The sequence below is a fragment of the Cherax quadricarinatus genome, chromosome 60 (genome assembly GCF_038502225.1).
Source record: "Cherax quadricarinatus isolate ZL_2023a chromosome 60, ASM3850222v1, whole genome shotgun sequence".
Lineage (NCBI taxonomy): Eukaryota > Metazoa > Arthropoda > Malacostraca > Decapoda > Parastacidae > Cherax > Cherax quadricarinatus.
In genome coordinates, this window is record NC_091351.1 from 18,421,708 (window position 1) to 18,443,370 (window position 21,663).

General features: G+C 42.0%; 1 protein-coding gene across 4 annotated transcripts in view; it reads left to right on the plus strand.

Moving 5' to 3' along the window:
• Positions 1-21,663, plus strand: part of IntS6 (integrator complex subunit 6) — a 438,513-nt gene that overhangs the window by 44,753 nt on the left and 372,097 nt on the right. For 3 of the 4 annotated variants that reach the window (XM_070097997.1, XM_070097998.1, XM_070098000.1), the window contains exon 2: positions 1,291-1,368. The exons of the other annotated variant lie outside the window; for it this stretch is intronic. In XM_070097997.1, coding sequence (XP_069954098.1) covers positions 1,291-1,368 — 78 coding nt within the window. The remainder of the gene's footprint in view (positions 1-1,290; positions 1,369-21,663) is intronic. 4 annotated transcript variants of the gene reach the window in all.

Genomic DNA, 21,663 nt, shown 5'->3' on the forward strand with positions numbered 1-21,663 from the left:
TTACAATACACAGGTGTTTGTACTCTGGGATCACTGTAGTATTACAATACACAGGTGTTTGTACTCTCTGGGATCACTGTAGTATTACAATACACAGGTGTTTGTACTCTCTGGGATCACTGTAGTATTACAATACACAGGTGTTTGTACTCTGGGATCACTGTAGTATTACAATACACAGGTGTTTGTACTCTCTGGGATCACTGTAGTATTACAAAACAGGTGTTTGTACTCTCTGGGATCACTGTAGTATTACAATACACAGGTGTTTGTACTCTCTGGGATCACTGTAGTATTACAATACACAGGTGTTTGTACTCTCTGGGATCACTGTAGAATTACAATACACAGGTGTTTGTACTCTCTGGGATCACTGTAGTATTACAATACACAGGTGTTTGTACTCTCTGGGATCACTGTAGTATTACAATACACAGGTGTTTGTACTCTCTGGGATCACTGTAGTATTACAATACACAGGTGTTTTTACTCTCTGGGATCACCATAGTATTTCAATACACAGGTGTTTGTACTCTCTGGGATCACTGTAGTATTACAAAACAGGTGTTTGTACTCTCTGGGATCACTGTAGTATTTCAATACACAGGTGTTTGTACTCTCTGGGATCACTGTAGTATTTCAATACACAGGTGTTTGTACTCTCTAGGATCACAGTAGTATTATATTACACATGTTTGTACTCTGAGGTTTGTTATAGTATTACACTGACAGTGTTTGCACTCTCTGGGATCACTAGTATTATGCTACACAGGTGTTTGTACTCCCTGGGGATCACTGTAGTATTATACCACCACAGGTGTTTGTACTCTAGGATCACTAATATTGCACATTTTCAGGTTTGTGTACTCTCTGGGGATCATTGATGTATTATACTGGCAGGTGTTTATAGTTTCAGGGGATCACTGTAGTATTACAGTGACTCAGGTGTTCATACTCTGATATCATTGAAGTATTACATTGACACAGGTGTTTGTAATCTGGGGATAACTAGTATTTCAGATACATGTTTGTACTCCCTGGGATCACTGACATAGGTATTTGTACCCTGGGGATCACTGTAGTATGACACTGACATGGGTGTTTGTACTCTTTGGGGGGTATTAAATTGACTCAGGTGTTTGTACTCTGGTGGTCATTATGGTATTATACTAACACAGGTGTTTGTACTCTGGAGAGTCATAAGAACTTTCATATGTCAACAAATGTTCACATGTATCAGTCAAGACTTCACAATATATATTAGTCATGCCAAATTTTCAACGTTTTCAGCTGCGCCAGCGAAGTCCGGAAAGTCGTGGAGATCGTTATATGCTTTTTACCTTTGAGGAACCTCCGTTACACATCAAGGTGAGACCTTATTGTTAGTTACCACCTCTTATTACTTTTAACCTTTTAACTGTGTCCAATGTACTAGTACTCAGGTGATGTATGTGTCCGATGTACTAGTATTCAGGTGAGGTACGTGTCCAACATACTGGTATTCAGGTGAGGTACGTGTCCGACGTACTGGTATTTAGGTGAGGTACATGTCCGCCGTACTGGTTTTCAGGTGAGGTATGTGTCTAGTGTACTCATACTAAGGTGATGTATGTGTCCAATGTACTAGTACTCAGGTGATGTATGTGCCCGACGTAATAGTTCTCGGGTGATGTGTGTGTCCAACGTACTAGTACTCAGGTGATGTATGTGTCTGATGTACTAGTACTACTCAGGTGATGTATGTGTCCGACATACTAGTTCTTAGGTGATGTATGTGCCACCTGCCAATATTTTTGGCCTCATCATAACTGTTTGGGTCTTACAATCTATTGATGCCTTCGAAAAAATATATGGCCAGGAGGGTGCATACACTGTATCATTATTAACTACACAAGTGATGACTGCATCTCTGATGTTCTAGTACACCTAACTAACATTAGTAAACAATGAACCAGGAGCTGTTGTTCCACCACCAGCTTCCCACCAGCAAACAAGGTGTGCAAGTGTTGTGAAGATGACTTGTTCATTTCAAATTTAGTACAATTTCATGATACTAACAGTGGAATTCAGTCACAGAGCACACCAAGTGCAGTGGACCCTCAGTTATTGGCCATAATCCTTTCCAGAAGGTCGGCCTAAAACAGAAATGGCCCAGTAGTGAAATATTTCCCATAAGAATTAATGTAAATGCTACAATTAATCCGTTCCAGACACCCAAAAATATTTAAAAAAAAAATACATTTTTTGAAGATTAACTATAGTTTTACATACACAAAACAATAAGAAAGAAATATAAAGCACTAATTTTACTAATAAATGATCATTACATACCTTTATTGAAGACTCTTGTTGGCATATGGAAGAAGGTGAGGAGGGAGGGGTTATTTCCCTTCTTTGTCTTTTACTGCCGCTAGGACCAGCTTCACACAAAAAAGAACTGTCCACTCCCTGCATGCCTGCTACACTCCCTGCATGCCTGCTACACTCCCTGCATGCCTGCTACACTCCCTGCATGCCTGCTACACTCCCTGCATGCCTGCTACACTCCCTGCATGCCTGTTACACTCCTTGCCTCTATGCCTGCCTGCCTTGAATTCTATCAAGTTTCTCACTTTCTTTACCAAAGGAACTTTACTAGGAACTTTCTTTGAGCCCCATGGTTGCTTATTTCACAGTTACACTCAATCAATAACCACAAAAGACAATGGATTATAGCGAAATGTTTGGATGAATGCGCAGAGGCTTTCTCACTCAGACATAGCCAGACTGACTCAAGAACGCGGTGGAGTGACGGGTGGACGTGTCCAATATGGCCAATAACTGAAATAACGACCAATAACGGGATAGAATTTCGGCCAAAAAAGCGGGCAAAAAGCGAATTGACCAATATCCGGAATGGCCGATAACTGAGGGTCCGCTGTATATTTAACCCTTGGGGTAACACAGTAAAGTCAAACAGTGTGAATAACTTTCATGTTTTGAGGAGTATTACACTCTGAAACAGTTGTAATATTATATGTATTTTTTGTACATAGCTTTAGAAGACTAAAATAATAATAATGAAAAAGAGTAAAAACATATATGTACCATACATTCCAAGTGGAAAAATGTTGGGTTAAGTATTTCCCCATGTTTGAAGTGTTAAAACAACTTGAAACACCTATAATATCATAGTGTTAAACACTAAAAACAATTTAAAAACAATTAAAAACAGAAAAATAATCATAATTCGTCATCAATAAATTGTCAAATATGAATGTCACTGGTACTTTTATATTGCTGTTGCCAATGAGTGATCATTTTTTCACCCACTTCAGCACACCATAAAATAGTATGTTTTTATTAGTTCCATTCATTTTTGTCTTATTTAATTCATAAAAATACACTTTTTCTTAATCTTACCCCAAACACAGGATTTTTTTTTTTGTATGACACAGTTAAGAGGTTAAAGAGAAATGAAAAATTTTGTGTGTTTTTTGGTCCTGTTGTTTTCATGCTGTGACTGTTGTGTCTTCCCCAGTCTATTGTATGAAAATGAAGGTTACAGTTGTCTGCACACGAGTTCCGACACAAAAAAACGAAAAAGGAAAGAGACCATGCCTGTAACTTTTTATTTAACAAATTAAAAAAATCATCTACAATCACCTTCAAAATAGTTCCCCTCTGAGTTGACACACAGTTGGATATGATGCTGCCAATGTTCAGAGCAATTCCACAGATCATTTTCTGAAAGGCTGTTGAGGATCTCCATTGTTTTTACTTTCACATCTTCTACCTATAAAAAATAGGTTCCTTTGAGCACCGACTTGATCTTTGGGAACAGGCAGAAATTGCAGGGAGCCAGGTCTGGTGAATCGGTTGGGTGCTCAAGCACAGTGATGTTTTTATTAGCTAAAAACTGCTGTCCAAGCACTGTTCCTTGCAATGTTCTTTTTGTTCATCTGACTGCATTTTTGGAACCATTTTTGCACAAACCTTTCTAATGTTCAATTCTTCTCTTAGAATGTGTCAAACATTTTCCTCGGCCCAAATGAACTTTATCAGTTACTGTTCAAACACCCAACCTTCTGTCTTTTTGAATCACATCTAGCACTTTTTCAATGTTGTCATCAGTAACTGATGTGCGTGGTCAGCCTGGGTGATCATCATCTTTCATGCTTTCTCTGCCTTCAGAAAATCATTTGTGCCATTCAAAACTTCATGCACTCTTCACCATAAGCCTCAGTCATGTCAGGGGAATGCCTATTGCCTGAACAAAAGAATGGAAAAATAATGAATAACTTGATGGATAATAATTATGATAATTTTCTAAGGATTTAAATTAAAAGAAATAAAAATTGGCTGCTGTGGTTCTAGTAGGATGTTGGGACAGGAGAATCTTACGCCCAGGAAGGTTTTCTGATGATGTTTTCGAAGAAATGTTGGTTATCCTGGGTGGCAGTGTTCGTCCAATGTTCTGGAGTTCCTGTCACTACTTGGTCATAGTACCACAATTCAGATTTCAGAGGTGAGGAGTCGTAATGTCCCATTATGTCCTATAGACAGGGATCTTGCTCCAATTAATTAGCGTCTACCCTGGTTGACCAGGCCAGCAGCAGAGCTGATAATAAAGGAAACAACACTGTTTACATAAGGGTTAATAAGTATGACATTGAAGAATGACAAAGGGTGGTATTCTACTTCATTGTCATTACTGGTAACCAGGTAAATCACCTTACCTGATCAGGAGAAGAGTGGACGTGAAGTGATTCTCCAAACTTCACCCCACACCAGGTAAAGTTAATACTAACAGGAGTAGAAATTAAAGCAAATCAGATCCGAGAAACTGAAGTTTAGATCCACTAGATAGTAGTTTGGGCGGTAACACGCTAATGATTCCTGGGTGTCTGAGCAACCATAACCCCCACTTTTTAAGGGCTTTTCCCTCACAATATCCTCTTCCCAAAACTTATGGTCGGAGGTAATAAGTTAAATTACAGAGAGAAAAGTACTATGTACACTCTCGGCTCAGCCAGTCAGAGAAGTGGTTTTCTGAGGCTGATATAGATACATATATACTACTTTAGGCTTATAGGACTGGACAGCCAAAGCCCATCTTAAGAGTCGGCTATTTGAACCAACTACAGTGGTCCTTCATTTATCGTCGTTAATCCGTTCCTGGAAGTGCGACGATTATCGAAAAAGACGATTTTCGAATCAATTTTCCCCATAAGAAATAATGTAAATACAATTAATCCGTTCCTGACACCCAGAAGTATTAAAGCAATTTTTTTTTTTACATGAAATACAGTTGTAGTACATAAATAATACAATGGGACATGATGAATGAAACATTAACAGCATAACACTTACCTTTATTGGTGATTCTTCTTAGTGTATGGAAGACAGGAGGAGGAGAGAGATTGGATTAGTTACTGTTTGGAAGGGGAATCCCCTTCCATCAACACCTCAGGTACCAAGTGCTTTTCTGGGGTTACTTCTCTTCTCTGTTTCTTAATGCCACTAGGACCAGCTTGAGAGTCACTGGAGTTTTGTCTTACAAAAAAAAGTGTCCAGAGAGCTCTGTTTCTGGCATTTCTTTAAAATTTCCCTAAAATGGGCCAAGACTGTCACTGTACAAGTTGCCTATATGGCTTGCAACATCTTTCTCAGGGTGATGTTTCTCCATAAATCTTTCCCCCCATTTCACCATGCCTTATCACATTGTGTATGCCACTATGCTTCTTAAATCTCTCAAACCAACCTTTGCTGGCCTTAAATTCTCAATTATCAGTACTCGTTGCAGGCAATTTCTTTGAGATCGTCATGCAACTGCCTAGCCTTTTCACAAATAATCGACATATGAGTATCTCCTCCTAATTGTTTTTCATTTATCCACACGAATAATAACTTCTCAACATCTTCGAGTACTGGTGATCTCATTTTTGTCAGCAAATTTACCCCTTTGCAACAACAGCTTCCTTGATTTCCTTTTTCTTGGCCACAATGGAAGATATGGTTGTACGGGATTTGTTATACATCCTGGCCAGTTCGACCACACGTACACCACTTTCATATTGTTCAATGAGGTTTTTCTTAAATTCAATCGTGTTTCTCACTTTCTTTACCAAAGGTTTTGCACTAGGAGCTTTCTTTGGAGCCACGGTAGCTTGTTTAGCACTTGCAGGCACTAAAATGAATGGAATACAGTGGTCCCTCAATAATCGTCTGGCTCGATAGTCGTCCTTTTCAGAAATCGTCCCGTTATTTCGTCCAAACATTGGCTCGCAAATGGTCTGTTGACTCGCTAATCATCTTTCGTCCTGGACACGTACTCATGCTCAGAGCCGCCTCGGTCTCCATTCCCAGCCAATGTGCCATTGTTTACCAGTGAGCGATGGTCCCCTCACTTGTTCATATGAAATATTTCATAATATTCCATTGATTTTATTGCTTGCAAGTGCTAAATAAGCTACCATGGCTCCAAAGAAAGCTCCTAGTGCCAAGCCTTGGTATAGAAAGTGAGAAATACGATTGAATTTAAGAAAAACATCATTGAACAATATGAAAGTGGCGTATGTGTGGGCGAACTGGCCAGGATGTATAACAAATCCCGTACAACCATATCTTCTATCGTGGCCAAGAAAAAGGAAATCAAGGAAACTGTTGTTGCAAAGGGGGTAAATATGCTGACAAAAATGAGATCACCAGTACTCGAAGGTGTTGAGAAGTTATTATTTGTGTGGATAAACAAGAAACAATTAGCAGGAGATAGTCTTATGACGTCGATTATTTGTGAAAAGGCTAGGCAGTTGCGTGATGATTTGGTAAAGAAATTGCCTGCAACTAGTGGTGATGTGAGTGAATTTAAGGCCAGCAAAGGCTGGTTTGAGAGATTTAACCCCTTCAAAGCCCAAGGCCAAAATCTGAAGTGGTGCTCCAGTGTCCAAGAAACTTTGAAAAAAAAAAAAAAGATTTTTTCTTACAGAATTAAAGAGCATATTTTTGTGAAGGTAATAAGAAAAAAAAATTCTGATCAGTACTTACCGAGATAGTGCCGAGAAGTTTGTCCAAAATGATGTGGTGGCGGCAACATCGACGATTTCCACATACGCGCTTTGCTTTATTAACAGTTTTTGTAGTTTTTTCTTTTCTTTTCCAATTTTTTTCTTTTCCTACTAACATTTGGGGCCTGAGAGACCAGTACTGTATATAATGTATATATATAAACTCTCTGTATTGAACACAACCTCACTAAAGTTATTATCATACTATTGTTTACCAATGTTGTTTATTACAATAAACATGCACAAATCTTGTATAATACTAATGTTCTATCATATATTTACATATTTACGATCACTGGACATGGTTTTAGAACTGCTGGAGCTTGTGGAACTTCTTGAGTTGAAGGAAGCTGTATTATGAAATGATTACCTTCCCTCAAACGCTTGGATATATCCTGAGGAGTTCGAGGACCTTGTTGTATAGCAGGTGTTGTTACCTGGCACTTCATTATGAGTTGTCTGACAACAGAGAAACAAAATTCACCATACGGTGGTCTGTTGCCAGTCTTCATTTGGTACATATTATATTCATTGAACATTGAAATGTCCATGAGATGGAAGAAAAGTTTCATGTACCACTTGTAACTTTTACGAACACAATCAACAAAGCCAATCTGCATGTCACATTTGTCAACCAAGCGCATGTTTTGTGTATAATCAATCACTGTCACTGGTTTTCAAATTCGTTCATTAGTCACTCGATCAACTTTGCCACTGTCTTGCATTTCATTACGGCGAATGGTTGTCAACAATGTGACATCTCGTTTGTCATGCCACTGTAATGCCATGATATCATTGGCAGTAAACACCTGCACATCATCACCACGAGCACCTGTGTTAAGCCTGGGCATATGTTTATGATTAGAATGCACTGTGCCACACACATCTGTCTTGTTCACTCGCAAGAAATCACTGAGTAATGGGCTTGTGTACCAGTTATTGGTATATAATGTATGCCCCTTACCAAAATAAGGTGCCATCATGCTTCTCACTACGTCACCTGAGATACCCAATAACATCTTGGTATCTTCCAATGTTTTACTTCCCGTGTATACAACAATATCCAATACCAGGCCACTGTCACAGTCACAGAGTACAAACAGTTTTATACCAAAGCATTTCCTCTTGCTCTGTATATACTGCTTGAATGACAGCCTACCTTTGAACAAAATCAAAAACTCATCAATTACAAGATTCTTGAATGGATAAATGTATATGCTGAACTTTTGTTTGAGATACATAAAAACATTCCTTATCTTGTATAACCTGTCACTTCTGTCAGGCCTGGTTTTGTCAGAGAAGTGCAACATACGTAAAAGTAAGATAAACCTGTTCACTGGGATGATTTCACTGAAGACCGGGGTAGAAATTAGCCGATCTGTGGACCAGTATGCTTTTATATTATGCTTATAGACATGAGGCATAAGCATTATTCTTGCAAAAAGCAAATACATTTCTGCAACAGTCGTCTCTTTCCACCGGTGTAGTCTTGACTGTGATGATATGATCGTATTTGCCATGGTGTACTCAAAATACTTATTACCTTCCCTGACAATAGTTTCCATCAATGGCTGGTCAAAGAATAATTCAAAGAATTCCAGTTCATTTACAATGTTTCCAAGTGGACAAGTTGGTAGAATTTCACTTTCAGAGTCATCAAAGTGGTGGGGCTTGGGAACAAAATTGGGATTTTGCTGCCAATCCTAGATATGGTTTGCTGGTTGATACTGGATATCATAGGCTGGTTGTGCGGGTAGTTGTGGTTGTGGTGGGCTGGTAGCTGACGCTCTGCTTTGTCCTTGAACTGCGGAGTCAGCAGCGTGGGTCCCAGCGTGGGCTGGTGAGTCACGCATGGCCTTGGCACTACCATCACCACTACCAACATCTAGTGATGCCTGTGGTCTATCCATGCCAAGTGTAGCTACATCATCCTCACTATCACTATCTGTACCTGGTGTAGGGCCACGGGATATACTCCGTCCCCTGGGCACGGCATAGGGTACACTACCCGAGCGCATGCGGCGGCGTACATACCGACGCTTCACTGGTGAATATGATTCCTCACTATCACTACTCGAATGATCATCAAGAGCAATAAAATCACAATCCACATCACTATCATCATCATTACTGAAGTCGGAGGCCTGGCCACACGAAAATAATAGTTTTCTCTTTCGTTGAGGTACAACCGACCGTGACTGACGAGTGCCCACACCAGAGGTAGAAGGTTGAGGATCGTCAGAGTTTTCTGCAGTATTATCGATATCCTGGTCATTCCTTTCGGTCACTAACTGATCAAAACCAAAGAATTCGTCTTCTTTTCCACTTCCATCACTGTCAGAACTATCAGATAGGAACAGGAGAGTCCCAATTTTCCTTGGAGTGAGAGCTGCCTTGCGATGAGGCATGGTGAACAAGGGTAACTGAGCCGGCGTTCCCACAATGCTATGCGGGCGCCTAGATTTTTTGTTTATGGCGCACACCCACCATGCAGACCCGTTCTCTTACATGTAGGCCTATGAGCATTTTCGCGCTAAATTTAACGGCGCTAGAATTTTGGACATTCAACTTGAAGCCGTAGATCTTTGGGACGGACCCTGAAAGGGTTAAGAAGCGTACTGGCATACACAGTGTGATAAGGCATGGTGAGGCTGCCAGATCAGACCAAAAAGCGGATGAAAAATATGTGCATGAATTCAAGGAGTACATAGAGGCTGAAGGACTGAAACCTGAACAAGTGTTCAGTTGTGACAAAACAGGCCTCTCTTGGAAGAAAATGCCAAAGAGGACCTACATTACTCAGGAGGAAAAGGCACTGCCAGGACACAAGCCTATGAAAGACAGGCTGATGCTAATGTTCTAGTGGGGATTTCAAAGTGAAGCCGTTACTAGTGTACCATTCTGAAAATCCCAGAGTGTTCAAGAAAAACAATGGTATGAAGAGTAAATTGTGTGTGTTTTGGAGATCTAATAATAAGGCATGGGTCACAAGGGAAATTTTCGTTGAGTGGTTCAATGAAGTGTTTGGCCCTAGTGTGAAGAATTACCTCCTGGAAAAGAAATTGTATCTCAAGTGCCTCCTGGTAATGGACAATGCATCTGCTCATCCTCCAAACTTGGGTGACCTAATTCTGAAGGAGTTTGGGTTCATCACAGTAAAGTTCTTGCCCCCTGAATACCACTCCTCTCCTCCAGCCCATGGACCAGCAGGTCATTTCAAACTTTAAAAAACTCTACACTAGAGCAATGTTTGAAAGGTGCTTTACTGTGACCTCAGACACTCACTTGACCCTAAGAGATTTTTGGAAAGAACACTTCAGTATTCTCCATTGCATAAGCCTTATAGGTAAGGCTTGGGAGGGAGTGACTACCAGGACTTTGAACTCAGCTTGGAGAAACTTGTGGCCAGATTGTGTCCACAAGAGGGATTTTGAAGGGTTTGAGGTGACCCCTGATGAGCCTATGTCAGTTGTGAATTCTATTGTGGCATTGGGGAGTTCCATGGGGTTGGATGTGAGTTTGGAGGATGTGGAAGAGTTGGTGGAGGACCACAACGAAGAGCTAACCACTGAGGAGCTGCAAGAGCTTCAGCAGGAACAGCAACCGATCGCAGCTCAGATTGTTGCTGCAGAGGAGGAAGAGAGATGGAAGAAGGTGCCTTCTTCAGAAATTAAGGAGATTTTTGAAATGTGGGGTAGGATGGAAAGATTTATGGAGAAACATCACCCTGAGAAGGATGTTGCAAGCCATATCGGCAACTTGTACAGTGACAGAGTCTTGGCCCATTTTAGGGAAGTTTTAAGGAGATGCCAGAAACAGAGCTCTGGACAGTTTTTTTGCCAGACAGGACTCCAGTGACTCTCAAGCTGGTCCTAGTGGCATTAAGAAACAGAGAAGAGAAGTAACCCCAGAAAAGCACTGAGGTGTTGATGGAAGGGGATTCCCCTTCCAAACAGTAATTCATTCAATCAGTCTCCTCCAGTCTTCCATACACAAAGAAGAATCGCCACTAAAGGTAAGTGTTATTCTGTTAATGTTTAATTCATCATGTGCCACTGTATTGTTTATGTATTACATCTATATTTCATGTAAAAAAAATTTTTGTTTTAATACTTCTGGGTGTCGGGAACGGATTAATTGTATTTACATTATTTCTTATGGGGAAAATTGATTCGAAAATAGTCTATTTCGATAATAGTCCTACTTTCAGGAACTGATTAAGGACGATAAACGAGGGGCCACTGTATTGTGAAATATTTCGTATGAACAAGTGAAGGGACCATCGCTCACTGGTAAACAATGGCACACTGGCTGGGAAGGGAGGCCGAGGCGGCTCAGAGTGTGAGTACGCGTCCCGGACGAAGTACGATTAGCGAGTAAACCGACCATTTGCGAGCCAGTGTTTGGTCGAGAATGCGACGATTTCCAAAAAGGACAACTATCGAGCCGGATGAATATTGAGGGACCACTGTATAACTAAACCAACAAGACTCACAGAGACAGGTGCCTCACTACTTGATCATATCTAGACCAATACTGTACTACAGTGGAACCCCGCCTTACAAATGCATAGTGTTACGTTAAATCCGCCATACGAAGCATTTGAACGCAAAAATTTTTCTTCGCCTCACGATAAAAAACTTGCCTTACGTGATTTGTCTGGGACACGTCACACGTGTGGCCTCAGTTCCAGTGTTTACAAGCCAGTCAGTGCGGTCACATATAGGCATACATTCGGTCCATTTCACATTAACCCAGTGTTTTTAGTGCTTATAACTGCTAAATAAGTCACCATGGACTCCAAGAAAGCTTCTAGTGCCATCCCTGTGGTAAAAAGGGCGAGAATTAGTATGGAATTGAAAAAAGAGATTAAGGAAATGTGTGCAAAGTGGGTTGAACTGCAAACCTTTACGGATGAAAATCACCCTGACACAGCTACTACAAGCCGTGCTGGCAACCTGTACAATGACAGTGTTATGGCCCATTTTAGGAAAGTCTTAAAGGAATGGGAGGTATAGAGCTCTATAGACAGATTTGTTGTGCGACAGAGGTCCACTGACTCTCAAGCTGGTCCTAGTGGCATTAAAAGAAGAAGGGAAGTAACCCTGGAAAAGGACTTGCTACCTCAAGTCCTAATGGAAGGGGATTCCCCTTCTAAACAATTTCCGCACTCTCCCCTTCTCCCATCCCATCAATCATCACCAGATCTTCAATAAAGGTAAGTGTCATGTATTCTGTTCTTAGTAGAGTAGTAATTGTGCATGTCTTCTTCAGTTTGTGTGTATGTATTAAAATTAATATTTCATGTGGTAAAAATTTTTGTTTTTTTCATACTTTGGGGTGTCGGGAACAGATTTGATTTCCATTATTTCTTATGGGGAAAATTAATTCGGCTAACGATAATTTCGGCTTACGATGAGCTCTCAGGAACGGATTAATATCGTAAGGTGGGGGTCCAGTGTATATCCCCACGAACAGCAGGCATGATCACAGACAACACTACGGACCACTATCCAGCTTTTCTCATAACCAACTTAAGTAGACTGCCTCAGGACACAACTAAGATCTCTCTTTGACTACACGAGTCGTCAATAAATAATTTTATTAATGCTTTACGTAACACTGACTGGCTGTGCGAGTTAACGGACGGCCATGATGTTGATGAATGTGTCAAAATATTCCTTCGCAAAACTCATAACCTCTATAATAGACATTGTCCCATGAAAATGAAGCAGATCTCAGCAAAGAGACTAAACAAATAGTATACAGTGGTATCTTGACTAACAAGTTTAATTCGTTCCATGGCAGAGCTCGTAACTCAATTTGCTTAAACCTTTCAGGGTTATTTATACAATTATTACAATATTTATATATTATTTATACAATTATTACAATATTGCATGACAGTAAATCTTCTACTTTTTGGTTTGAATAAAAATTCATTATGTGAATTAAAAATCAAAATGGAATTCATTTGTAAAGCCTGAAAATATAACTAATGAACAGAGGAAATGTTAGTTTAGTGCCAAGAATACCTGCATTGTTTATTCTGGACCTTATTTTGAAATTGGAATATTTTTGAACTTTGCACTAAATTGGCCAAATTATCAATTTTCAATCACTTTATTTTGTAGTTGAAACAGTTGAGTTGGTGATTTCTTGTGCTCAGTTGATAGAATAGAAGTAATGCTAGTGAAATAGCTAAGAATTGGTTGACTCGAATAAGGTAATTGGCCTAAAATGGGAGTCAAAGTCGGCAAAATCGCTGATGCATAAATATCGCTGACACATCAAAATTCGCGAGAGCAGAATTTTGTAAATTTTCCATGAAATTTTGTACATTTTGTTTTATTATTTTTAGAATAAGATTCTCTACAGTTTCATAAGAAAAAATAACAAAAAATTATTTTTTGAAAATTCTTGGACACTGGTGCACACTTTGAGATTTGGTCTCTGGATCCTGAAAGGGTTAAATGTCAAATCAGTTTTCATCATTGAAATTAATTGAAATGCTTTTAATCCATTCCAGCCTCCAAAACACCGCCCCAATTGTTATTGTTACAGGTTATTAAATAAGAAAAATGTATTTATAAATAAGAAATATTGTATAGTCCACCCACCACCATCTCTACTACACCCACCACTATCACTACACCCACCACTATCACTACTCCACCCACCACCCTCACTACTCCACCCACCATCATCACTACTCCACCCACCACTATCACTACTCCACCCACCACTATCACTACTCCACCCACCACCATCTCTACTACACCCACCACCCTCACTACTCCACCCACCACTATCACTACTCCATCCACCACTATCACTACTCCATCCACCACCATCACTACTCCACCCACCACCCTAATTACTCCACCCACCACCATCACTACTCCACCCACCACTATCACTACTCCACCCACCACTATCACTACTCCACCCACCACTATCACTACTCCACCCACCACCCTCACTACTCCACCCACCATCATCACTACTACACTCACCATCACTACTCCACCCACCACTATCACTACTCCACTGACTACCATGTGTACTCCACCCACCACTGTCAGTACTCCACCCAGCACCATCACTACTGCACCCACCACTATCAGTACTCCACCCAGCACCATCACTACTCCACCCACCACTATCAGTACTCCACCCAGCACCATCACTACTCCACCCACCACTATCAGTACTCCACCCAGCACCATCACTACTACACCCACCACTATCAGTACTCCACCCAGCACCATCACTACTCCACCCACCACTGTCAGTACTCCACCCAGCACCATCACTACTCCACCCACCACTGTCAGTACTCCACCCACCACTATCACTACTCCACCCACCACTATCAGTACTCCACCCACCACCCTCACTACTCCACCCACCACCATCACTACTCCAACCACCACTATCACTACTCCACCCACCACCATCACTACTCCACCCACCACCCTCACTACTCCACCCACCACTGTCACTACTCCACCCACCATCCTCACTACTCCACCCACCACCCTCACTACTCCACCCACCACCCTCACTACTCCACCCACCACTCTCACTACTCCACCCACCACTCTCACTACTCCACCCACCACCCTCACTACTCCACCCACCACCCTCACTACTCCACCCACCACTCTCACTACTCCACCCACCACTCTCACTACTCCACCCACCACTCTCACTACTCCACCCACCACTCTCACTACTCCACCCACCACCATCACTACTCCACCCACCACCATCACTACTCCACCCACCACTATCAGTACTCCACCCACCACTATCAGTACTCCACCCACCACCATCACTACTCCACCCACCACCATCACTACTCCACCCACCACCATCACTACTCCACCCACCACTATCAGTACTCCACCCACCACTATCAGTACTCCACCCACCATCACTACTCCACCCACCACCATCACTACTCCACCCACCACCATCACTACTCCACCCATCACTGTCAGTACTCCACCCAGCACCATCACTACTCCACCCACTGTCAGTACTCCACCCACCACTATCACTACTCCACCCACCACTATCAGTACTCCACCCACCACCATCACTACTCCACCCACCACCCTCACTACTCCACCCACCACCCTCACTACTCCACCCACCACCCTCACTACTCCACCCACCATCACTACTCCACCCACCACCCTCACTACTCCACCCACCACTATCACTACTCCACCCACCACCCTCACTACTCCACCCACCACCCTCACTACTCCACCCACCACCCTCACTACTCCACCCACTATCATGTGGGAGTTCGAACACGTGGATTTGGGTAAGGAAATACTCACGTAGGCTGGTAGTACGTATAATTACAGATAATGTGGAGAGCGCCCTTACAGCCGTAACCTTGTCTCCTTGCTCCTCTCGTAACACTGACTGGCCGCCCACAGTACCCATATGTGAGGGGGTCTTTGAATACTGCTAGGTCAGCACAATATGAGTTCAGACAGTGACTCAGGCAGAGACGGTTGGTCGTTGAGTCAACCACTGGTACAGTGGTTACTGGTAACTGGTTACTACTACTGAGAGCTCGGCGACGCTAACGTATGTCGTCCCGACATACAACTAATACAAACTAGAGATGGCAGGTATACGGCTTGGGCTGATTCTATACAATGTCAAAGTACACAACAATTAAACATTATAACATACATAAGTAGAACATTGGAATGGAAGCTTACGTAACTGAAACTGTAATGCAATGCAAGGTATAATATAGCACAACTTAAAACTCAACATTGAGATTACACAATAGAAGTGATAATAAAAAAAATTTTGATCGATCAATCTGTATTCATGTGATCTACGGATTCTGAGGGAGGAATATATACAAAGAAAGAAGTGTTTAACAGAAAGGCAGATTCGGTGCACTCAAATCTAGACTGTTAACTCTCAGAATGCGGAGAGAACATGATCACAAAAAAAAAATTCTTGAATACTGGTAAGTTGATACTGTAATTATTCATCTATACAGGTTATTTACATTTAACCCCAACTCTGCTAGGGTGAGATTGACATATGCAGAATGGGTGTCATCTCTGGGAGGATCAAACTGTAGCATTGGCTAACTCATGCTGTATTTGAGGCAAATCTGAATTGGATGTTACAAATGATATTTGAGGATTTCTCAATACCTGTCGTGTACGTAGGGAATAACGACATTCAGGTTGATCGTCTGACTGAGTATCAGAGGAAGAGAGTACAGGATCAGGAGGATTGTTAGAGTCTGTCACATTAGTCTGGGTTGGAACATCATTATCATCACATACTAACTTCATATGATCTAAATGCGATTCTTTATACTGACCAGTACTAATCTCTCTAACCTTATACTTATTACCAGTGATATGTTCAACTACTCGATAAGGACCAACAAACTTTTGATCAAGCTTTGGCATTGCAGACGTTTTGTTAAAGTTAATCAGCATAACTCTCGAACCTACTTTGATTTTGGATGGCTTTGCTCGAGTGTTTGCGACTCTTGTAAATTCTGCTGTTGATTTATGAAGTGTTTCACGGATTCTTCTAAAAACACTTTGAGCTAAGCTGGTACGAGTTGCTATGAAATCATCAGGGTTGTAATTTGGTTGCGGATTAGAATATAACAACTCATAAGGCAAACGTTTATCTACACCGTACAATGCATAATGTGGAGTGTCACCTATAGAAACATTGTAAGCAGAATTTATAGCACACTGCACATCAGGTATAACTTCATCCCAAGTTTCACTGTTGGGATTGATAGTGGCTCTCAAGACATCAAGTACTTTCTTATTGGTTCGTTCCGCTAACCCATTGCTGGCAGGATGATGAGGAACAATGGTGGATTTAGAGATCCTGTACAAGGTGCACAAATTTTCAAGAATCTCATTACAGAATTCACCTCCATTATCTGTTACTAGGGACTTAGGGGTGGTATGCCTGCAGATAATGCGTTCTTTAAACACTTTAGCTACTGTCTCGGCAGTCTTATCTGCAATAGGAACTAACTCACAATATCTGGTGAAATGGTCTACCATAACACACAGATGTTTGTTACCTTGGAGGGAACATTGGAAATTAGTTAACAAATCTAGCGCAACTCTTTCCCACGGTTCGCTAGTAGTTGGATATACTTGGATTGGATTAGGACCATTAGCATTACCTTTATGTTGCATGCAGACACTACATTTCTTAACATACTCAGAAATATCAGTTGCCATACGAGGCCAAAAGTATTTCAATCTGGCTTGTTTTACTGAACGATCCATACCAGGGTGTGCAACACCTGGTACATCGTGAACTAGCTGTAAGGCTACATTCACTAGTGACTGTGGAATTACTAACTGGTATACTCTTCTGCTACGAGTACCCAACTCGGCTGTTCGATACAGTAATTCTTGATTAATGACAAAGTCACTGATGGCTGCTGGTGGCTTCACAGTCAGAATAAGATCTTCCTGGAGCAGGAATCGAATCACACCAGACCACATAGGATCTGTTCGTTGAGCATTCTTTACATCTTCAGCACTAAATGGAGGGTCTGCAGTTACTATACTAACATGTCGCGATAAGGCATTTGCGACTACATTTGACTTGCCAGGTAAATGCTCAAAGGTGGGATTGAATTCTTGGATAGTCAAGGTCCATCTGGCTAACCTTCCAGTAGGTTGTTTGTTCTGGAATAAGGGTATCAGTGGAGCATGGTCTGTCAAGACATGAACAGAGTACTGATAAATAATGTCTCGGAAGTGCTTTAAAGACCATACTATTGCTAAAGCTTCTTGCTCAGTTACTGTATAATTACGTTCAGCCTTCGTAAGGACTCGGCTAGCAAATGCAACTGCGTTGTACTTGCCATCGGTCTTCTGAGCTAGTACGGCACCTATGCCAATAGAACTAGCATCAGTTGTCAGATAGAAGGGCTTAGAAAAATCTGGAAATTTCAAAATTGGAGCAGATGTTAGCTTTTCTTTTAGAGTTTGGAATGCTCTTTCTTGACGGAAGGTCCAAACAAAAGGAGCATCTTTCTTAAGCAACTCAGTTAGAGGAGCAGCTATGGAAGAAAAATTGGCAATGAAAGATCTATAAAAACCTGCTAAGCCCACAAAGGATCTTACGGCATCAGCAGTTTTGGGAGTTGGAAAATTTAGTACTGCAGTTACTTTACTTTGGTCAGTCGTAACCCCTCTAGGAGTGACTACGTGACCAAGAAACTTAATTTCTGATCTGAAAAATTGACATTTAGACAGTTTGATCTTTAAATTGGCTTCTTCAAGCTTACCAAGTACTACATCAAGTCTTTTCAAGTGTGTATCCACGTCTTTAGACGTGACGATTACGTCATCTAAGTACACCATAGTGCATTACCTATGAGACCTCTAAAGATATTAGTCATGAGCCTTGAGAACGTGATAGGGGAAGATCGTAATCCAAACGCCATACGGAGGAAGTGATAATGACCTGTAGGAGTGGAGAATGCAGTTAGCTCTTGGCTGTCCTCATGAAGAGGTACTTGCCAAAACCCTTGTAACAAATCTAGGGTTGAAACTGCAGAACAAGTGCAACAAAATAATTAACTGCAGAACAAGTGCAACAAAATAAAGTGTAGAAATAATCACTGCAGTAATAAAGTGTCACTGGGAAAACTCAGGTTAAATGATAAAATAAAAATATGAAGAAAAAACTGATTGAACACTTTAACTCTTAATTGTAAATTAGACAAAACAATTTACTCAAACAGAGTAAAGAAAACACTTTACGTTAAAAGTAATTGAAATTGCATCAAGAGTGAATTTGTTCAAAGAAATATAAAAATATGAATAAAATAAAACAAAGGAACAAAACGGGAAGTGTCACACTTACAGTGGCAGGGCACACAACAATTTTTTTAGTATATTCTTACAACAAAATCTTGCTGTGACTGATACGACAAAAATTTGCTGGCAATAATGGTACACAGTCTGCGAAAAAATTAGAGGAATGAGACACTGCTGGCATACGAAAAAAGACACACATAGAAATAAATGGATAATTTGGTATACTGGGGTGAATATCACTGCATGAATTACAATGACAATTACTGGAGAATACAACGCTGAAAGAATACAATAAAAAAAAATGAATCACTTCACACAGTGACTGATTGGTACACTACACAATAATACTTACTACAGACAGGAGTAGCATAAAAAAAAAACACAGAATAAAAAAAAATATAAGATGAGTGAAAACACTGAAAAATATTGTAAAAACGTCAAAGAAAAACTGAGTCTACACTGAAAACACAAGGTTTAGAGTACACAAGAAATTTACTATAAATGTCTCACACACGCAAATGTCTTTAAATGCAAGAAAAATGTCTCTAAACTATCACTGAAGTCTGTAGTAGTCGGGTGATGACTGGTGATGAGGAAGGTTGTCCTGCACGGTGATGACGCCGACACTCACACTGTCGTCGTGAAGAAATGCGCTTTCTCGGTGGACTCGCATAATTGGCTTATCGTTGGCGCTCACCTACAATCTCTTGACCAATTATGTGAGCCAAAACAGTATTAGGACCCGGTACAAGGGTGCAAACAACCACAGGTAGATGAGGTGGGTGGGTGGTGGTGTGTGGAGGGAGAGAGTATGGTGGGTGAGATGACTCTCGCTGGCGCGCAACGCCCTCCACTCTACCCACGAAGGTGGCTTGATAAGCCACTCTATGCCACAGGAATGGTGAAAACCACTCTTAGCATCCAACAGGGAGCACAAAGCGATATAGACAATACTTCAGAGGAACTTGGCTTACTTCTTACTGCGTGGCTTACTTCTCTCTCTCAGCTGGGTTAGAAGCTGGGTTGGCTGACTGGCTTACCCCACGAGAATGGCTGACTGGAAGACGTGTAACGATGCACAAAGCACGGAGGAGCAGGTGGATGACAGGAGACAGGCTGGATGATAGGCTGACTGGCGTTCACTTCCACAGTCTGGCTTACTGACTGGCTTAATTGCAAAATCCGGGTCAACCCCTCGGAGATTGAAGCAATTAGCACACGAACTAAGCCAGGAAGCTTGAAACGGCTGCAACAGGCTTGCAGGTTGGAGGTTGTGAGGGGAGTAGCTGGTGGGTGAGACGGTTCACCTTTGACCCTGCCGGCTACTCACAAACAGTCTTCTAACGTCTTGAATTACCCGTAAAAACTAAATCCACGCTCCACACCGCTGTCACCATTTATCATGTGGGAGTTCGAACACGTGGATTTGGGTAAGGAAATACTCACGTAGGCTGGTAGTACGTATAATTACAGATAATGTGGAGAGCGCCCTTACAGCCGTAACCTTGTCTCCTTGCTCCTCTCGTAACACTGACTGGCCGCCCACAGTACCCATATGTGAGGGGGTCTTTGAATACTGCTAGGTCAGCACAATATGAGTTCAGACAGTGACTCAGGCAGAGACGGTTGGTCGTTGAGTCAACCACTGGTACAGTGGTTACTGGTAACTGGTTACTACTACTGAGACCACCACCCTCACTACTCCACCCACCACCCTCACTACTCCACCCACCACCCTCACTACTCCACCCACCACCCTCACTACTCCACCCACCACCCTCACTACTCCACCCACCACTATCAGTACTCCACCCACCACTATCAGTACTCCACCCACCACCATCACTACTCCACCCACCACCATCACTACTCCACCCACCACCATCACTACTCCACCCACCACTATCAGTACTCCACCCACCACTATCAGTACTCCACCCACCACCATCACTACTCCACCCACCACCATCAGTACTCCACCCACAACTATCAGTACTCCACCCACCACCCTCACTACTCCACCCACCACCATCACTACTCCACCCACCACTATCACTACTCCACCCACCACCATCACTACTCCACCCACCACCATCACTACTCCACCCACCACCATCACTACTCCACCCACCACCATCACTACTCCACCCACCACCATCACTACTCCACCCACCACCATCACTACTCCACCCACCACTAGCAGTACTCCACCCACCACTAGCAGTACTCCACCCACCACTAGCAGTACTCCACCCACCACCATCAGTACTCCACCCACCACTAGCAGTACTCCACCCACCACTAGCAGTACTCCACCCACCACTAGCAGTACTCCACCCACCACCATCAGTACTCCACCCACAACCATCACTACTCCACCCACCACTATCACTACTCCACCCACCACCATCACTACTCCACCCACCACCATCACTACTCCACCCACCACCATCACTACTCCACCCACCACCATCACTACTCCACCCACCACCATCACTACTCTACCTACCATCATCACTACTCCACCCACCACCATCACTACTCCTAAATGCACTAGAAGACAAAAAGAATGCAGATGTAATATATACAGACTTTGCAAAAGCCTTTGACAAGTGTGACCATGGCGTAATAGCGCACAAAATGCGTGCTAAAGGAATAACAGGAAAAGTCGGTCGATGGATCTATAATTTCCTCACTAACAGAACACAGAGAGTAGTCATCAACAGAGTAAAGTCTGAGGCAGCTACGGTGAA